At 47.0% G+C, this 19,699-nt stretch overlaps 3 protein-coding genes across 6 annotated transcripts; 2 read left to right on the forward strand and 1 right to left on the reverse strand.

Moving 5' to 3' along the window:
• Window positions 1-1,192: 1,192 nt before the first annotated feature.
• Window positions 1,193-3,694, reverse strand: LOC137781339 (transmembrane protein 79-like). Its single transcript, XM_068570046.1, has 4 exons — window positions 3,244-3,694; window positions 2,447-2,969; window positions 1,915-2,353; window positions 1,193-1,663 (listed from the first exon to the last, which is right to left on the reverse strand). The coding sequence occupies exons 2-4, from the start codon at window positions 2,943-2,945 to the stop codon at window positions 1,459-1,461; spliced, it is 1,143 nt and encodes a 380-aa protein (XP_068426147.1). The 5' UTR covers window positions 2,946-2,969; window positions 3,244-3,694; the 3' UTR covers window positions 1,193-1,458.
• An 820-nt stretch (window positions 3,695-4,514) lies between these two features.
• Window positions 4,515-15,933, forward strand: LOC137781679 (rho guanine nucleotide exchange factor 2-like). 2 transcript variants are annotated; one of them, XM_068570583.1, is made up of 22 exons: window positions 4,515-4,694; window positions 6,881-7,040; window positions 8,154-8,221; window positions 8,330-8,393; window positions 8,529-8,661; window positions 8,819-8,922; window positions 9,142-9,285; window positions 9,363-9,613; window positions 9,804-9,929; window positions 10,236-10,353; window positions 10,440-10,688; window positions 10,801-10,877; window positions 11,153-11,325; window positions 11,506-11,573; window positions 11,691-11,909; window positions 12,378-12,440; window positions 12,592-12,644; window positions 12,868-12,909; window positions 13,042-13,092; window positions 13,296-13,580; window positions 13,891-14,041; window positions 14,132-15,933. In XM_068570583.1, the coding sequence occupies exons 1-22, from the start codon at window positions 4,638-4,640 to the stop codon at window positions 14,179-14,181; spliced, it is 2,706 nt and encodes a 901-aa protein (XP_068426684.1). In that variant the 5' UTR covers window positions 4,515-4,637; the 3' UTR covers window positions 14,182-15,933. The 2 variants fall into 2 exon arrangements, with proteins under 2 accessions (XP_068426684.1, XP_068426685.1); XM_068570584.1 differs by having other exon boundaries at window positions 13,894-14,041.
• A 215-nt stretch (window positions 15,934-16,148) lies between these two features.
• Window positions 16,149-19,492, forward strand: LOC137780922 (tropomyosin alpha-3 chain-like). 3 transcript variants are annotated; one of them, XM_068569304.1, is made up of 9 exons: window positions 16,149-16,450; window positions 16,787-16,988; window positions 17,087-17,220; window positions 17,316-17,433; window positions 18,097-18,167; window positions 18,433-18,508; window positions 18,924-18,986; window positions 19,096-19,165; window positions 19,250-19,492. In XM_068569304.1, exons 2-9 carry the CDS (start codon window positions 16,854-16,856, stop codon window positions 19,330-19,332), a joined length of 750 nt encoding a protein of 249 aa, XP_068425405.1. In that variant the 5' UTR covers window positions 16,149-16,450; window positions 16,787-16,853; the 3' UTR covers window positions 19,333-19,492. The 3 variants fall into 3 exon arrangements, with proteins under 3 accessions (XP_068425405.1, XP_068425404.1, XP_068425406.1); XM_068569303.1 differs by having other exon boundaries at window positions 16,833-16,988; XM_068569305.1 differs by lacking the exon at window positions 18,433-18,508 and adding an exon at window positions 18,685-18,760 and having other exon boundaries at window positions 16,833-16,988.
• The last annotated feature ends 207 nt before the right edge of the window (window positions 19,493-19,699 follow it).

Raw genomic sequence — 19,699 nt, forward strand, 5'->3', positions numbered from 1 at the left:
GACTGTGCTGATTGGTTGGTTGCTGGTAGGCGGGCCTTTGCTGTTCCAGTATGAACCAATGGGAGAGGACTTTGCTGCAGACACATCTGTTCCAGAAGAAATAAAGTGATGAAAGGTCAGAGGTCAGTCTGAGGTTCTACGCTAACACGAAGTACACAAAAATAATGAGGTAAATACCTGCATGTACTATATTAGATAGTTTAAGACGTGAGCTCACTGCACATACTTATATTGATCGATGTATAGTTGTATAGATTGATGTGCTCGACGTGTAGATCAAGATACTCGTCGTGTAGATCAAGGTACTAGTTGTATAGATCGATGTATAGTTGTATAGATCGATGTGCTCGACGTGTAGATCAAGATACTCGTCGTGTAGATCAAGGTACTCGGTGTATACATCGATGTACTCGTCGTATGGATTGAGGTACTCTCGATGCCGAGCCACAACTCACTTTGTAGCAGTGTAACCTCAAAGTAACTTATTTTGTTTTATAATATTAAGTTATTCCACTTAAATGAACCACATTAAGCCCTAGGTCGTCGGTTGGCACCGAACATCGCGGTTCATAAAGAGTCCCGAGTGGAAACATTAATAAGCAGAAACTGACCGTTTGTGTGTCTGCACAGCTTCCGGAAAGGACAGTTCTCTCTCAGCCGCAGCAGACAAGACCTCCTCCTGACCGGAAACGAGTCCATGAAGGAGCCGAGCTGCAGCCGAAGAGCTTCCTGTGTCCAGAAGCTCCGAAAGTCCGCCAACCTTCAGGAAACACCTCCGCACACCTGCGCCTTCACAATAAAAGACCCGGAACTTAGATTTCCTCAAAATTCCGGTCTGAAGTTCCTCTTTCCTGAAGAATCCCCGCGGGTTTATTTAAAAGCCATAACTTCACCTGCAAACTGTTGTTCAACATATCGGTAGGAGTTTAAGATCTCAGACAGGAAGTAACGTCTCGTTCAAACTCTAACGCACTTGTTTCGGTGCTTTTATTTTGGAGTCAGATTGTCACGACTTCACTTTGTTTGGGGTCCGACAGATCATGTGACCGAAGAGCACCAATAATTAATACTTCATAGAAAAGTAATATTATAAAGATCTAACAGAACAGTAATAACACAGGAAATGAGGCAATAAATGAACCTGCGTTTATTTAATTTGATGACTAAATTATTTTTTTATTAAAAAGACAAGCACATTTTATACTGAACATTAAAATGTTTAATGATCAACAAACAGATTTTTACAAAATAATGTTGAAAAAAGAAACAGAGCCAGAAGTCAACACAAAGTAGCTCAATAACTCAAACTGCTTCAGGAAGACGGAAATGAGTGGGTGGGGTTATGTCTCCAATCATTTCATAAGAATAAAACTTTAACACAGAAACTTTTTTATTTTGTTCTTTTTTTCAGTTTCAGTTCCTTAAAAAAAAAATCAAAGTTATACATTTCTGATCCACTTATCCGTAGAACCTCTGCTTGCCCCCGGGTGGAGTCAGTGCCTCCTGTGGGGCGGCTGGCAGGCTGAACACGGAGCCTGCCGCCTCTACCGTGAAGATGAAGTAGAAGTTAGCCACCATCATGGCCACGCTCGGCAGGAAGGAGAGGCCGAAGCCGAAGCCCCGGATGCTGCTGCCGAATGCCGCGGCCACCCAGTACACCAGCCTGGGAACAGAAACAAGCGCACCCTTCATATAAAGAGTCTGGAGACACAAAACAAGCGCCCTTTTGATATAAAAAAGAAAGCAGCCTGGCGACAGAAAACAAGCGCTCCTTTAACAGAGTCAGGAGACAGAAAACAAGCGCCCCTTAACAGAGTCAGGAGACCGAAAACAAGTGCCTCTTTAAGATAGAGTCAGGAGACAGAAAACAAGCGCCCCTGGAACAAAGCAAGGTGAAGGTGTGCTTAATCTCACCGCCCCAGGGCGAACACGACGCTCAGCAGCGGGACGAGCTTCAGCTGCTCCTGGCTGAGGTACATCGCCATGACGGCCAGCTGCAGGAAGTAGATCAAGAACAAGGAGGCGGAGTCAGAGACGAAGCGGCGGTGGACGGCAACCTCGTGAGGCTCCGCCACCTTCTCCTCCTCCTCCTCGCCGTGGTCGAACAGCGGGCGGATCGCGCCGGACCGGAGCCGGCCCACGCCCAGCACCAGCCAGCCCAGGACCAGCGGCGTCGCCGCAAACACGGAGCAGCGCAGCGCGTACACCAGTCTCATGGGGGCACCTGACAGCAGCGGAGCATCGAACGGGAGGAACACGAACCCGCCCCACACCAGGAAAGGGAACAGCAGCAGTGAGGTCATCACGGACACGCCCACCTTCAGGGCGTCCCTACTGGGACAGCCACGCCCACCTGAAAGACAGACCGGTCAACGCCTGAAAGACTTTGGAGGGAGACAGACAGACAGACAGACACACAGAGAGACAGACAGACAGACAGACTCACATGCATTAGGGGGCGTGTCCTCAGCCCACTCGTACTGGTAGCCATGTTGGTTGTAGTCCTGCGGGATTCCTCGGGAGGCCAGGAAGGGGCTCTTCTCAGACTCCATTTCCCAGAATGCTTCACTGCCTCTGGGTGAGGACGCCGAGTGGAGGACTGTGACCGTTGGACTGAACACCTGGGCCGCTTTCTCTGGCAGGTAATTCTCTGCAGGCTCTGCCTCCAGGCCCGTCCCCTCCTTCAGCCCCGCCCCCTCCTTCAGCCCTCTCTCACTCTCTGTCCAACTCGCAGCCTCTCGGAGGGACACGTCTGACCTCATGCTCATCCTGTCCCCTCTACCTGTCTGCCTGCCCGTTTGTCCTCCTTTATGTCCTTCAGTCTGTCTGTCTCCGGGCCACAGGAGGGTGCTGGGCTCCATCAGGGCCGACTTCACCACCTCGTCCTCCATCTTACCACTTCCTGTTGGGCACTGGGCGTCTTCAGTCAGCAGAGACACGTCCATCTGTCTGTCAGTCTGTCTGCCAGCCTGTCAGAGGCAACAGAGGACTCTTTATTGACTGCCTGCTGATTAGACTATATTTCTCGGGCTAGCTTTGATCACATGACTCACATTCATTGACTAAATAAGCACAGATCCGCTGCTGCAGGTGAGGCAAGCCACGCCCAGAGCCAAGTCGGTCTGACTCCAACATGGCGACCGTGACGCACCGGGAATCAGTTTAGCGTCAAAAGCTATCTAGCTAACAAGCTAACTAGCTAAAGAAAATAAAGTGAGAACGAAACGAGAGAAGAAAACTCACCGTGTCTCCTTCTCCTTCTTCTTCTTCTTCTTTTTGTAGTTGTCGTTCTTCTTCTTCTTGTCCTTCTTTTACTGGTTGTTCATTATTTTCTTCTTCTGCTTCTTCTGTTGTTTTCGTTCTTTTTGTTGTGGCACATAACGGAAGTGGATCTCAGGTGTGACCAGGTGAGTTAAAGGGGAAGTTCCCTTAAAGGAAAAGAAACCGGTCACAAATACTAATACACAGTTTGAAGTACAAATACTGCATTGATTATTTTGAACTAAATGACACTGAAGTAGTATCAGCTAATGTACACCTAAGAAAGGAGGTGCTGAACGATGAGTACTACTCTTGCTACAGTACGAGTATACTACTACTACGAGTACTGTTACAGTACGAGTACTACTACTGCAGTATGAGTACTACTATTGCAGTACGAGTACTGCTACAGTATGAGTACTACTGATGCAGTATGAGTACTACTACTACTACCATATGATTACTACTACTGCTGTACTACTACTACTACTATATGAGTATTACTACTGCAGTAGTAGTACTCATATGGTAGTAGTAGTACTCATACTGCAGTAGTACACATACTGTAGTAGTACTCCTCATACTGCAGTAGTAGTACTCATACTGCAGTAGTAGTACTCATACTGCAGCAGTAGTACTCATACTTTAGTAGTAGTATCCATACTGCAGTAGTAGTATCCATACTGCAGTAGTAGTATTCATACTGCAGTAGTAGTACTCTTACTGCAGTAGTAGTACTCTTACTGCAGCAGTAGTACAACAACTGCAGTAAGAGTACTACTGCTGCAGTAAGAGTACTACTACAGTGTGACGTCACTCCGATTAGGTCTTTTTGTGACTGTCAGTGAGCGGGAGGTTTGTCTGGTTTCGACACCGGCATCCTTTAGGGCGGGCGGGGTCAGCGCTCGGTGGTTCCACGTCACACAGTACCGCGTTGTACACTCTGCTGCGAAGGGGGGGCGGGGTTAATCCAGTCCTATGTTCATCGACCACGTGACTTCATCCAGCTTTCTGATTGGCTGCTGTGCATCACGTGACACGTCGACACGTTGTCATAGAGACCGACTCCACCCACGCCGTCCACTTCGCTGCGCGGGGGAGAAAACAAGCGCTCCCTAACAGATGCTGGTGGGCGGGGCTTAAGGCGCGTGCGGTAAGGGGATTGGCTGATCTTAGCGGCAGCGGGCTGAGCTCTGATTGGTCAGAAGTAGTGAACGGAGCCGTCAGTCAGCGCGACGCCCCGCCCCCGGGCTCAGACTGCGGACTACTCCGGGACCAGAACCCAACACTCGCCGAATATTATCGATTACTGATCTAAGAGCGGTGATCAGGTGGCGAGCAGGTGATTCATAGGTGCGATTGGTTTGTCGGAGGGGATGTCCCGGCTGCTGGAGAGCAGGAGACAGGACAGGATGAAGGAAATTAACCTGAAGGTGAGTTCACGGGAAAAAGAAAGAAACGGACTCACGGGCACGCGCGTGCCCGATCACCGTTCGATCCTGATAGTTACCGATCAGGATCGATAAGACATATCGGTCCGCTTCAGTGATCGGAAACAGAAGCGACGCGTCACTTTGTGTCTGTTCCGCTTTGTGCGCGCGTCCGTTACTCCAGATGTGCTGATCACAGTGCTGCTGATCGATCATCTGGTCGATCAGAACTGTAACAAGACCAGTAACAGACCACCAGACCAGTAACAGATCAGTAACAGACCGGTGACCTGGAGGAAGCTGTTTGAACAGAATGAAGAAGTTGAAGCTCATAAACGGAAATGGACACTTTTTTTTTCTTCAGTTCAGACTGAAAAACGATTTATGCTTTATTACCGCGCGCGTTTGCGCGTGCGTGTTCGCCGTGTACCTGGACACGCGGACTGCTACGGTGTGTGTGTGTGTGTGTGTGTGTGTGTGTGTCTCCGTTAGCAGCAGCGTGGCCGCTTTGTCCTGCAGGAGGAAACGGGGGGAGGGGAGTGTGCGCGTGCGCGCATCCATACAGGAAGTGTCGGTTGACCTTTGACCGGCAAACTAAAAACAAACACGCCTTCAGTTTGAAGTGTAAAACGTTTTCAGTTCCTTACGAACCAGAATAAATTCACCTCTTTGGAGCTTCCTACTTCCTACATCCAGCGCTTCCCCATGTGAACTACGGGGAGATCGGGGATCGAACATCCCACTGAGAGAGAGAGAGAGAGAGAGAGAGAGAGAGAGAGAGAGAGAGAGAGAGAGAGAGAGAGAGAGAGAGAGAGAGAGAGAGAGAGAGAGAGAGAGAGAGAGAGAGAGAGAGAGAGAGAGAGAGAGAGAGAGAGAGAGAGAGAGAGAGAGAGAGAGAGAGAGAGAGAGAGAGAGAGAGAAGAGAAAATTAGAGATAGAGAGGAGAGAGAAAGAGTAAACTATCAATTACACAACGTTATTGTGAGGTTGATGATCACATATCTCTTTAATAATATTTAAATATGAGATATCTCTCCTCTTCCTTTCCTCCTACAGCTTGTCCTCTACTCCTCCTCCTCCTTCTCCTCTCAGACAGAGCTCTCTTTATTGTCTCCATCACTGAGCTCTTTATTTATTGATCAGCTGATCGCTGGCTGTCACCAGATTACTTCACTTGTTCATCTCAATATGTCACACACACACACACTCTCTCTCACATACACATACACACACACACACACACACACACACACACACACACACACACACACACACACACACACACACACACACACACACACACACATACACTTCCTCTTCCTGCCCAGGTTCTCGAACTTGTCATGCTCCACTTTGAGGAAGAACACTAATAACATGTTCCAGTGTTAACATGTTATTAGTGTAACCTGTTAACAAATTAACAGGTTACACAGGATTTTAATAAATAATTACAAACAGCCCGCCCCTTCCTGTATTACCTCCACACCCCACTAGAGGGCCACGCCCCACAGTTTGAGAACCACTGCTTTAGTGGAACATTTCATGAGCTAACAGGTTTTTATTGGCTCTGTTAGTTATGTTAGCTCTGATAGCTGTGTTAGCGCTGATAGCTCTGTTAGCTTGAAGTCTCGGTCACGTGACGAGCACAGAGTCCTCAGCTCATAAAACCTTCCTTCCTTAGAAATAGCTGCGAGCATGACTCATTACCCACAATGCCCCTCTGTGTATTCTGCTCTAGAAACCACTGTTGTGCAACTTCAAATCCACTTTTAGCTTCAGTCTGAATCATCTGACTCTGAGCTCATCTGCGCACTCGGCGGTCACTCTGTAGTTTCTATCTGGACTACAACTTTCCCATGATGCTCTGCTGCTTCAGGTTCAGGTTCACAGTGAACCACTATCTGTTTGTGTCTCCAATGAACAATGTGACCGTGTTTAGTCCAATCAGAGATCAAAGTCTGGAACGCTGGAATACACCAATAACCTGTCTGTCTCCCTGTCTGCATGTCTGTCTCTCTGTCTGCATGTCTGTCTCTCTGTCTGCATGTCTGTCTCCCTGTTTGCATGTCTGTCTCTCTGTCTGTCTCCCTGTCTGCATGTCTGTCTGCATGTCTGTCCCTCTGTATGCATGTCTGTCATCTGTCTGTTTCTCTGTCTGTCTGTCTGACCACCTGTCTGTCTCTCCTCAGAACAAGGAAAAGGTGCGTGTGAAGGAGAGAGAGAAGGAGGCGCGAGAGAGGGAGGCGAGGAGCAATGGCCATCTGTTCACCTCCCTCACGGTGTCGTCCACCACGCTGTGCTCCTCCTGCAACAGGAGCATCACGGCCAAGGAGGCGCTGAGCTGCCCAGGTACACAATGCTGCAACACACTGCTGCTGCACACTGCTGCTACACACTGCAGCACACTGCAGCACACTGATACTACACACTGCTGCTACACACTTCTACTACACACTGCTGCTACACACTGCTACTTGTGTGTAGTGTGTGTGTGTGTGTGTGTGTGTGTGTGTGTAGAGTGTAGTGTCTGTATAGTGTGTATTGTGTGTGTGTGTGTGTGTGTGTGTGTGTGTGTGTGTGTGTGTGTGTGTGTGTGTGTGTGTGTGTGTAACAGATGGTGTGTTAATCCTCCCTCACTATGAACAGATGTACATCTTCAGATTTTCAGATTAACACAAACACACGTTTTCCTGCTTTGTGATTGGCTGCTGAGGTGGAACCCTGAGAACTAGGTCGAGGGGACATGTGTGTGTGTGTGGGAGAGGGGAGGGGGTCTCACATGTGTGTAATGTGTGTTCGTAATGTGTGTCACGTATGTGTGTAATGTGTGTCTGTGTTTACTAAATTTATTTGTGTGCGTGTGTTTGCGTGTAACCACAGGAAACAGTCTGCAGTCTATTTTTTCCTCGTCTTCTCTTTTCAGTATTTTCAGGAATGTGGACTTGAGACCTTGAGGAGCCTCTAAGGTTCTAGTGGAGATCCAGTGTTCTAGTGGAACCTCTACGGTTGTGGTGGAGGTTCAAGAGGAGGTTATAAGGTTCTAGTAGAGGTTCTAAGGAGGTTCTAAGGTCCTAGTGGAGGTTCTAGAGTAGGCTATAAGGTTCTAGTAAAGGTTCTAATGAGGTTATAAGGTCCTAGTTGAGGTTCTATTGGAGGTTTTAAGGTTCTAGTGGAGGTTCTAAAGTTGGTTATAAGGTTCGAGTGGAGGTTGTAATGGAGGTTCTAATGTTCTAGTGGAGCTTTTAGAGGAGGGTTTAAGGTTCTAGTGGAGGTTCTAGAGGACGTTATAAGGATCTAGTGGAGGTTCTAAGGCTCCAGAACCTAAAACAGCTGCAGTCGGTCTCATCACAGGAGAGTTTACGTGTGTTTGTGTGACTTACAGGCATGTTGAGTAAATACAATGAGTAACATGTTTCTGTCTGTCTCTCTGCCTGTCTGTCTCTCTGCCTGTCTGTCTCTCAGCATGTAATGTCACCATCCATAACCGCTGCAGAGACAGTCTGGCCAGCTGTGCCAAAATGAAGCAAAAGGTAAGAAATATCTTACTTGATTACCTGTCTGTCTGCACTGACTACCTGTCTGTCTGTACTGACTACCTGTCTGTCTTTACTGACTACCTGTCTGTCTCTCTCTAACAGCAACAGAAGTTGACGTTGTCGAGGAACAGTTCAGCTTTGCAGAATGTCACTATGCGCACCAAAAGTGAGTCTGTCTGTCTGTCTGTCTGTCTGTCTGTCTGTCTGTCTGTCTGTCTGTCTGTCTGTCTGTCTGTCTGTCTGTCTGTCTGTCTGTCAGCTGTTCTGTGATGATGAAGACGAGTTGTTCTTGTCTCCTCAGCCCCGATGATGAAGGAGCGGCCCAGCTCGGCCATCTACCTGTCAGACAGCCGCCGGCAGTCTCTGCTGGGCTCCCGGCGCGTCCGCTCTGGCCTCTCATTGGTCAAGAGCGTCTCCACCAATAACATCGCAGGGTGAGCAACGCAGCCGCCTGATTGGTTGTGGATTCATACAGATTAATATTTATCACACAAATCCCTTTGTCGTTCAGTTAATTGTTTTCATGATATTCTATGCTCCCCACGCTCACCTGTCTCACTCTCACCTGTCTCTCACCTGTCTGTCTCTCAGGATGAGTGAGGAGTCTGTGGGTCTCAGGCGAATTCTGTCTCAGTCGACTGAGTCATTGAATTTCAGGAGCAGAACTCTGTCCATGGAGTCTCTGACTGACGACGGTCTGTAGCTCTTATCATCATTATTACTAACATGTTATAACTATTATTTGTATTATTACCAGTATTATTATTAGTGTTATTACTATTACTAACATGCTTTTAGTATTACCATTGTTATTATGAGTATTACTAGTATGAGTAGTATTGCCATTATTAATCATTTTACCAGTATTATTGTTATTGTCTTGCCAGTATGATGTCACAGTGCTCTGTGTGCAGGTGAGTGGTGGTGGAGCCCCCTGCTGGAGGAGCTGCAGGAGGAGGGCAGCTGTGTGCAGAAGGACAGCTGGAGCCTCGTAGTGGAGCCCAGCTTCCTGCAGACGCTCCACAAAGACCTGATCAAGAAGCAGGACGTCATCTACGGTATGCACATGTATGTTATGAATGTATATTTATAAATATACACTTGCATATTAATAATACAGGTTCACGCCTCACAGAGTTGATTCAGACGGAGTTCCACCACGTGCGCACGCTGCGCATCATGGAGGGTGTGTACCGGCGCGGCATGCTGGAGGAGGTGATGCTGGAGGCGGCTGTGGTGCATACCATCTTTCCCTGTCTGGACCAGCTGCTGGAGTGGCACTCCAGCTTCCTGTCAGAGCTGCTGAACAGGAGGAGGGAGGGGCTGGTTGAGGGCAGCGACAACAACTTTACCGTCCGCTGCATCGGAGACCTGCTGCTCAGACAGGTACAAGCTTCTCAAGGTCAAGGTCATGGAGGGATGAAGCCATGAAGGGTCAAGGCCATGCTCCTCCCACTGGTCTCCTTCAGCCAACTCTTTATTAATGTGTGTGTGTGTGTGTGTGTGTGCGTGCGTGCGTGCGTGCCTGCCTGCGTGCGTGCGTGCGTGCGTGCGTGCGTGCTGCGTGTGTGTGTAGTTTTCAGGTCAGTGTGCAAACGACATGAAGAAACTTTACTCTGAGTTCTGCAGTCGACACCCGAAAGCTGTGAAACTCTACAAAGAAGTTCTAACTCGAGACCGAAGGCTGCAGCCGTTCATAAGGGTGAGGACCAGGATCAGGACTTGAGTCTGGACCTGGAACTAGATCCAGTTTACAGTTGAGACTAGACCTGGTTTAGACTAGACCTGACTCAGATTAGATTTGTTTCCACCTTTGTTAAACGTAGCTTTAAACCTGGTTTAGTTCATTTAGGTTAAATGAATCTGGTTCAGACCTGGTTTTTAAGTCCAGGTAAGATCCTGGTTTAGTCTAGTTTCTCCAAATGCAGATCTGGGTTTGCGCCAATATGGACGAATGTTAGAACTGGTTTGAGCTGGTCTCTGCCTCTTTCCATCCCATAATTCTTAGCGTGCCTGTCGTGGCCCACTGCTGCGTCGACATGGCGTCCAGGAGTGCATCCTGCTGGTGACACAGCGAATTACGAAGTACCCTGTCATCATCCAGCGAATCCTCGACAACACCAAAGGTACCTGTGACCTTTGACCTTAATTGACTTCTGACCTTTAATGACCTCTGCCCTTTAATAACCACTGACCTGTTGACCTCTTGCAGGCAATGAAGAGGAGGCGCAGGCGTTGAGACAGGCCCTGCTGCTCCTGAAGGAGCTGATCAGCTCAGTGGACAAGGAGGTGCTGGAGCTGGACCGGACCAGGAGGCTACAGGAGATCCAGGCCCGTCTAGACCCCCGGGCCCAGGCAGAGGTCCGGGGAGGAGGAGTTTTCAGAGGCGGAGAGCTTCTGAGGAGGAGGCTACTCTACGAGGGGGCGCTGCTCTGGAAGGTCCAGGGCTCCAGGATGAAAGGTAGAGGGGCGGATGTAGCCTCACCTATTCACCTGCTGCGATGTCACAGCACCTGATGCGATGTCACACAGAGCGCACACCTGCTGACCAGCCTCTGTGTGTTTGTCTCCAGATGTGCAAGTCCTGCTGATGTCAGACATCTTGGTTTTCCTTCAGGAGAAAGATCAGAAGTTCACCTTCGCGTCACTGGTGAGTCACACCTGGTCACACCTGCATGTGTCTCTCCTCCCTCCAGAAAGGCTTGCTGGAAGTAGCAAGCTAGCTAAACCAGTGTACAGTTGGCTACCATGTTGGCGACAATGCTTTAATGCATACAGCAGCTGGTGGTCCAGCAGACTAGCTAACTAGTCAATTAGCTAACTGACTAGCTAACTATCCGCCTCCAGAGCTGCGTCTGTGTTGTTAATATAAAATCTAATGTCTGTGTACCTGACCATGGACCCGTCTCTCCACCGGTCTCTCAGGACAAGTCTCCGGTAGTCTCTCTCAATAACCTGATCGTCAGAGACATAGCCAATCAGGAGCGAGGGATGTACCTGATCAGTGCCTCCACCCCCCCAGAGATGTACGAGCTGCACGCTTCGTCCAAAGAAGGACGCCGGACCTGGATGAGCCGCATTCAGCAGACTGCTCTCAAGTCAGTACCTCGCTGTACCTCATAGTACCTTATAGTATCTAATAGTACTGTACCTTTTGGTACCTCATGGTATCTCATAGTACCTTTTGGTAGCTCATAATACTGTACCTTATAGTACCTCACTGTACCTTATGGTACCTTACAGTACACTATGAAGTACATCATGTGTTTTTTCTGCAGTTGTCCGTCCAGAGACGAGTTTCCTCTCATTGAGACTGAAGACAAAGCTTTACTGCGCAGACTCAGAGGTACAACTCCTCTTCCTCCTTCTCTTTCTTCTCTCCCTCTTTATTCTCCTCCTCCTCTTTCTTCTTTTCCTCTTTATTCTCCTCCTCCCCTTACTCATCTCTCCTCCTCCTCCTCAGCTGACATCCAGCAGAAGGACAGGGAGGTGCTGGAGCTCCTTCAGGAGCGAGTGACTCTATTTTCTGACCTGGTGGAGGCGACAGGAGGGGGAGGAGGAGATGAAGAAGGAGTGGAGCTCAGCACCTCCTCCTCCTCTTCCTCCTGCAGGAACCTGTTCAGGGCGGACACGCCTCATGCTCCTCAGGCCGAGCCACTGCTCACCTCCTCCATCACCGAGGGTGAGTCTTCATCTTTGTCTTCAGAGCCAACACAGAATCAAACTGTTGTTGTTTGGTTTTAGTGGACTAACTGTTGTTGTTTTGCTTTAGTGGACTAACTGTTGTTGTTTTGCTTTAGTGGACTAACTGTTGTTGTTTTGCTTTGGTGGACTAACTGTTGTTGTTGTTGTTTTAGTGGACTAACTGTTGTTGTTTTGCTTTAATGGACTAACTGTTGTTGTTGTTTAAGTGGACTAACTGTTGTTGTTGTTTTAGTGGATTAACTGTTGTTGTTTTGCTTTAATGGACTAACTGTTGTTGTTTAAGTGGACTAACTGTTGTTGTTGTTTTAGTGGACTAACTGTTGTTGTTTTGCTTTAGTGGACTAACTGTTGTTGTTTTGCTTTAGTGGACTAACTGTTGTTGTTGTTTTAGTGGACTAACTGTTGTTGTTTTGCTTTAGTGGACTAACTGTTGTTTTTGTTTTAGTGGACAAACTGACTGAACTGCTGCTGAAGTCCAACATCCAGAAGTACAACCAGGAGCTCAGCAGTGAGTCACTATGTGGATATATATACTTAATATACACACACATGATCACATTGAAGGAGAATTAAACTTTCTCTGTGTCTTTGTGTCGCTGTCTCTCTGTCTTTGTGTCTCTGTCTTTGTGTCTCATTGTCTCATTGTCTTTGTGTCTCAGACGGAGACTCTGGTTCTCTCAACGGTTCTTTTGACTTGAACATCTCTTCGAAGGTAAATCATCTTCATTTCCACTAAAACTTTTAATTTTGTTTACAACTTAAGGTTGTGATGAAGTTTCTATGGTAGATTAAAGGTTTCAGGTCTTTGTAGTTTCTATGGTAGATTAAATGTTTCAGTTCTTTGTAGTTTACACGGACGTCATCATTCAGTTATGGCGTCTGTGTAAACAACGTGAAGAATAAATGTCTTGAAGCTCTTTGTTTTCCTCCTTTAGGACCCAAACGGCAACCAGCTGCAAGAACGAACCCTCAACGAGGTAAAGAGCACTTCCTGTTTTAACGTCGTTGGTCATAAGAGTAATAACCGTGACTGTTTATTTTAAGGAACATTTCACACCATTGACTGTGAGAATGTTGGTCTGATGATGTCATCACTATCCTCTCCACAGGAAGTGCGTCAGCGGCTGGTCGGTCTGAGCACGCAGCTGCACGCCCTGCAGGTTATTCACTGTGCAATAATCATGATGAACATGACTGATATTGTTCAAATTATATATATATATATATATATATATATATATATATATATATATATATATATATATATACACATAATAATATAACAGTCTGTATTTAGTATAGTACATAGACTATATACATGTGTTGTTATCTCACACTGCGTTTTCTCTTTGACCCTCTTCAGGCTGCTGTGATTCGTCAAGATTCGATCTTGGAGCTGTCAATCAGAACAGACCCCGCACCTTTGTTGACCACAGGCGGCGCCCCCCGCCTCACGCGATCGATGTCGCGGGACGCAGGGCTGGACGCCAGCGGGGAGGCGGTGCTGCTGCGGCGGCAGGTGGAGCTGCTGCAGGAGGAAGTGACACGGCTCCGGAGGAGAGGGGAGGAGCCAACGAGAGAGGGGGCGGAGCCAGGGAGCAAGAAGAGGACCAATGGAGAGATTACTAATGTCAACAAGGGAGAACAGGTGGGTCAGGTGACACTTTGGTTAATTCTGACTTTTACTGGTTAACTAACCCAAGATCAACTAAACCTGGATCAACTAAACCAAGATCAACTAAACCTGGATAAAGTTCACCAGGGTTGACTAAACCAAGATTAACTAAACCTCGACCAACTTAAACAGGATGAAGTAAACCAGCGAACACAGAGAAAGTCTTTGTGGATCACCTCTGGTGGAATAAAACCAGGATAAGCTAAATTAAAATTAGCTAAGATAAAATAAGATAAGCCAAAATAAGCTAAACTAAAATAAGATAAGCTATGATGTCTGTCAGCAGGGGAGCAGGAGGCGCGGCAGCAGAGAGTTGGAGCCCCGCCCTCTCGCACCATTGGCCAGCCAGGATCCTGTCGACCAATTAGATGGCGTCGAGGAAGGCAACGGGGAGGAAGTGATGAGGATCTCTCCTCGCTCCGACAGCCCGAGAGGTCAGAACCACGTCATGTGACCGCACTGATTTATTATAATGACGCCAACGTGTTGTATTAATGATTAAACCCTGACCTCTGACCCCTCAGACCTGCAGGACATCCCAGAGGAGAGCGAGTGTGGAGCTGATCCCAGTTAACGCCTCACCTGTCCTCAGGGACTTGCTGATGTCACCGTGATGTTACTGTGGTGCCAGTCGCTGTCAGACTTTTGTTGTGAAAGCTGGAGATGATGTAATTTTCTGTCTTACAGATGCGATTTTCAGACCAAAGGGGACTTTTGGTCGCAGCTGCCATACTTTTGCTTGAAGTGTTTTCTGGATGTTGCTGTTAGGTTAGAAACGGGAAGTATAACCATGTGACCTGTTTACATCGCCACTTCAGCTGTAGCCCCGCCCACACACCTTGAAGTGTGCTGGGCCTTGTAATGGGAGGGCGGGCTTTATACCTCGTCATAGGACTTGTTTTTTCTATCGTTGAGACTCAAAGATGAGACGCATTATGGTTACCACACTACATTACCCAGAATGCCTTTGAATATGAAGGACTTGAGTCACAACCTGCTGTGTTCGGTTGGGTTATAAACGTGTAAACTGTATTTATATGGTAACTTAAAGCTAAGCGTAGTTTAATATTAGAAAGATTATGTAGGATTTTACTGTCAATTCGTCCAAGAGACTCAAACCTGTTTCTGTCCTTTGTGAAACCAAAAAAAAAGAAGAATTCAATTTAGGAACAAAGTTTGAATTTATAAGTTTACAGAAATCTTTCCAGGATGAAACGGTTGTTAACGGATCTCGTACTGTCCTGTAACCTGAGATCACTGCTGTCTGTTAGCATGTTAGCATGGCTATTTCTTTTTTACGTGTACAGGATCTGATCGTATATTGTCTTATTGATTGGTTGGTTCGAACCAATCGGCTCGTTTGAGGAAGTTTTTATTGAGAAATGCTGAACATGTTAAAGGTCGACGTCCGGTCGGTGTTGATGGTAAATGTAGTTCTTTTAAGGAATAACTTCCTTGGTGCCGCTGAGGAGCCGGCTGTGCCTACAAGTACCAAGATGCATTGCACATGGCGGGCATCTCCTCCACGCATCTCTGGATCGAATAATTACAGCTGAACCTCAGAGTCAGATGAGACTCTGGACAGCGTCTTCGTCCCGTCAACGTTGAGTTTAATTGACTACTTTCCCCAGTTTAATGGACTACATTTCCCACCAATGCGGAGTTTGATGGACTACATTTTCCACCAATGCTGAGTTTAATGGACTACATTTCCCTGCTTAATGGACTATATTTCCCATCAGGAGCTCATGAAGTGAGAAACAACGTGTGGAAGTTTTAACATTTTGCAAATATTGAATTATTAATGTAAAAGAGATGAAGGAGCCCTTTCACCATGGAGACGGTTACCACTCATGACACAATCCGACGGGCCACCATTGTTCTGAAACGTTTATGAAATAAACAGAGCGACGGTTTTAAGGAGGAAATAAACACATATATTGTGTTATTTACACATTTATATTTTTATCATTGTAACTCACTGAATGTTTATTAAAATTACAAAACCTCCTTTTCAGTACATTTCTATACTTCAGGTGTTTTGGTATCATGTGACACAAGGAAACTAAAGTCTGTACATTAAGATAGATCGCGTGACCGTGTGGTCACGTGATCACGTGACCGTGTGACAGCAGTTTGGAGTTCAGACTGATCTGGAGTCAGAGGTTTCTTATTATATTGTAACTTTTAACAGTAGAAACGTTTTAATGAAGTGTTTGTATAAAGATTTGATCCGAAAACTGAGAATGATTTTTGTTGTAAGTTTATTGTTTGTTTGTGTGCTCATTATAAATCTAATCAGCTGGAAGAAATATGATGTTTTTTTATTACTGAAGATTAAAATAAAATACTTTCTGTCTTCAGGTTTACTTTGTTCTTTGTAATAAATACATTTCAGAAATATCTGACTGATTAAAACACATTTTATATATTTGTTACGTTTTTATTGTTTTAGCCTGAGATTTGTATCCTTTACTTTATAGACTTTAAATCGCTTTTAATTTGAAAGGTCATCACCGTCACATCCGGTGGAGGGAACTTAACCCGGATGAAGGTGTAGTCGTCAGTTGGGAGTTGGCTGGACGAGGAAGCGGCGCAGCGTAAAGCAGAACTAAACTAAACTAGAACCACAACAGAACCAGAGCCCTTAGAGACCAGAACCAGAGCCCGCAGCCCAGAGTCATCGTGGAGCTTCAGACTCAAACAGAGTTTGTTTGTTTGTTTTGATTGTTAAACTTCCTGTAGCTTGCGAGCTAACAGCTAGCTAGTAGCGACCTGCTCTGTGACGTCAGGTGTAGTCGGGCTCGAGCCACAGGTGTTTTGTCTTCAGGAGCTTCGGACAGGTGAGGAGACCCATTCAGACCTGCCCACCTGGTGCACGCGCCCTGACGCTAAGCTAACATGCTAACAGGGCGGTGGTCCGCTGTTAGCTTCCGGAGCTAACAAGCTAATTACATATACATACACGCATATATATATATATATATATATATATATATATATATATATATATATATATATATATATTCACACGCACATGACTTCAACTTTTGATCATTAATTATTTGTTGGGTATGTTTCTAATAAAACGCTTCAGTCTAAAGGTTATTGGTATTTAATACTGTGAACTGAAGTGATGAGTCATGAATGTGAGGTTTTGATTCTTTCCCCTAAATGAGCTATTAGCCCGGCTAGCTTGTGGAGCTAACGCTGCTTGTGCTGCAGAGAAAGTCAAAGAGGAGGAAGATGAGCGGAGGACTGAACAGCATCGATGCCGTGAAGAAGAAGATCAAAGTGCTGCAGGAGCAGGCGGAGGAAGCGGAGGACAGAGCCTCCCGGCTGCAGAAGGAAGTGGAGAAGGAGAAGAGGACCAGAGAGGAGGTGTGCACACACAGAATCACAGTCGCACACAGAGACACACATACACACACACACACAAAAGCCTGACCTGTGGCCGTGCCCTGCCTGTTGTCTTGCAGGCGGAGGCGGAGGTGACGTCTCTGGGCCGCCGGCTGCAGCTCAGCGAAGACAACCTGGAGCGTGTCCAGGAGCGCCTGACCAGCACGGTGCACAAGCTGGATGAGGTGGAGAAAGGAGCGGACGAGAGCGAGAGGTGACACACACGCACACCTCTATCTACCTACCTACCTGCTTACCTACCTGGAGGTTTGATTCCTCAAGGAGACACAGCTATCTATCTCTCCTCAGAGGGATGAAGGTGATAGAGAACAGAGCTCTGAAGGACGAGGAGAAGATGGAGCAGCTGGAGGTTCAGCTCAGAGAAGCCAAGCTGATCGCTGAGGAGGCCGACCGCAAATATGAAGAGGTGTGTGTGTATCTCTCTGTGTTTGTGTGTCTCTGTGTTTGTGTGTGTCTGTCTGTCTCTCTCTCTGGTTCTGTGTGTGCTGAGTTGCCTAAGCCAATCAGTGTTGAAGCTCCCTCATCACCACCGTCCTGTAGATGAGTCAAACTGCTGCTGCCCATGAAGTACTATATATCTCAGAAGAATCAGCTTTAATGGCCATGTACGTGCATAGAATACATACATAGAATTTGACGCCGGATTCTGTGCTTCGTACTTCTTTTCTATGCAAGAGCTAGATAAAAAGATAAATATAAAAATAAGACTTTGAGGAAACAGTAGTCCAGGTAGTGCAGGTGAAAGTGTACTAAGTGTCTGATTAATTGCTCATCAGACTGACAGCCCGTTGAAAGAAACTGTTCAGGTGAATGAATGATAGTGTAAACGCACACTTCAGTACTTGAGGGACTGAAGCACAGAGCAGGTTGAAGTTAAGATGTTCTGACCTTCATTAGCACTTTCTCTAACTGGACCTCGTTGAACATCATCATTGAACGCTTGATGGATATGAACATGATATATGAGTGTTAGCTTGCTCGCTCGCCCGTCTCCAGAGCTAGCTAGTGTCTACTTTTGTACTTATACTTCTCACTGTTATGCTGTAAAACCAAGGCATTTGATTGACAGGTGGCTCGTAAACTGGTGATGGTGGAAGGTGAACTGGAACGAGCTGAAGACAGAGCTGAGCAGGGAGAGAGGTACAAACACACACCTGTGCATGTTTAGCAGTGATGACGTCACATTGTGATCACTGCTGACGTCACAGTGATGACGTCACACTGCTTCACTAACAGCCTTCTTATCTTAATGCTTTCTTTCTCCTGAACGTGTTGACACTGCTCACCTGACCATCTGTCTTTCTCCCTACCTGACTACCTGTCTACCGGTCTTCCTCACTACCTGACTACCTGTCTTCCTCTTTACCTGTCTACCTGTCTTCCTGACTACCTGCCTGCCTAACAGTAAGGTTCGGAGGTTGGAGGAGCAGTTGAGGAGTTTCGACCAATCGCTGAAGAGCCTGCAGGCGTCTGAGGACAAGGTACTGACCTGCTGTCACTCAAACGGAGCTCCTCCTCCAGACCTCTGACCTCCTGCTGCTTCAGCTCCTCCTGCTGCTCCTGCATGACTCTAACCTGCTGCTCCTCACTGGAGGAGAAGCCAACTCATGAGGTCACGGCCCAGAGGAAGCTTACCTGTTTGACCTTTGACCTGCAGTAAGAGTCGAGGGTTGGAGGAGGAGCTGAAAAGTGTCTTCACTAGTTCAAAGTCTCTGGAGGCCCAGACGGAGAAGGTAGGAGGAAGAGGAGAAGGAGGAGGAGGTCAACACACACACACACACACACTGGTTGAGCATCACTGATGGTCAACCAGTGTAACCAGTAATTAGTTGTGTCCTGATACCTGCTGTCCCACACCTGGTTCTGACTCCCTCTCTCTCTCTCTCTCTCTCTCAGTACTCTCACAAAGAGGACCGCTACGAGGAAGAGATCAAGAACCTGAGCAGCAAGCTGAAGGAGGTGCGTCCACTTCCTGTTGTAACCCCATCTTATTGGTCCAATGTAAAGGTCCACTTCCTGTTGTAACCCCGTCCCATTGGTCCAATGTTAAGGTTGACTTTGTTTGCAGGCTGAAAGCAGAGCCGAGGCTGCGGAGCGCTCAGTGGCCAAACTGGAGAAGAGCATCGACGGCCTGGAAGGTTTGTTCTGCTCCCCGTACAATGATGGTGGTCCCCATTGTGTGTTTGTGTTGTATATTTATATGTATTTTGTTTTTATTTCAGACACTTTGACTTCGGCCAGAAACGCCAACATGGAGCTCCAGACGACTCTGAATCAAACCATGGAGGAGCTCAACTCCTGTTGAGCCTCTGCCAAACATTCCTCCTGCTCCTCTTCCCTCTTGCTCCTCTTCCTCCTGGATGGAAAGGAGTGTGTGGCCAAACATTCCTCTCCTTAATGATTCCTGGTCCATCCTCCTGCTCAGTCTTATTCCTGCTCCTCCCTTTTTCTCCTGCCCCCCCCCCCCCCCCCCCCCACACTTTATTCCTGCTCCTTCTCCTCCTGGATGTGAAGGAGGACTCAGTGGCCAAACATTCCTCTCCTTAATGCTCCTCATGTGTATTTAGTGAGGAGGTTAACAGACTTGCGTGTTCCCCTAAGAGCTAATTCAGGACTAATGAAATGTTTATTGATCGATTAGAGCCAATGAGTTGTTCCTGTGGGCGTGGTTT

This window comes from Clinocottus analis, unplaced genomic scaffold (genome assembly GCF_023055335.1).
Source record: "Clinocottus analis isolate CAN_PGR_092001 unplaced genomic scaffold, fCliAna1.0.p SCAF_9, whole genome shotgun sequence".
Taxonomy (NCBI): Eukaryota; Metazoa; Chordata; class Actinopteri; order Perciformes; family Cottidae; genus Clinocottus; species Clinocottus analis.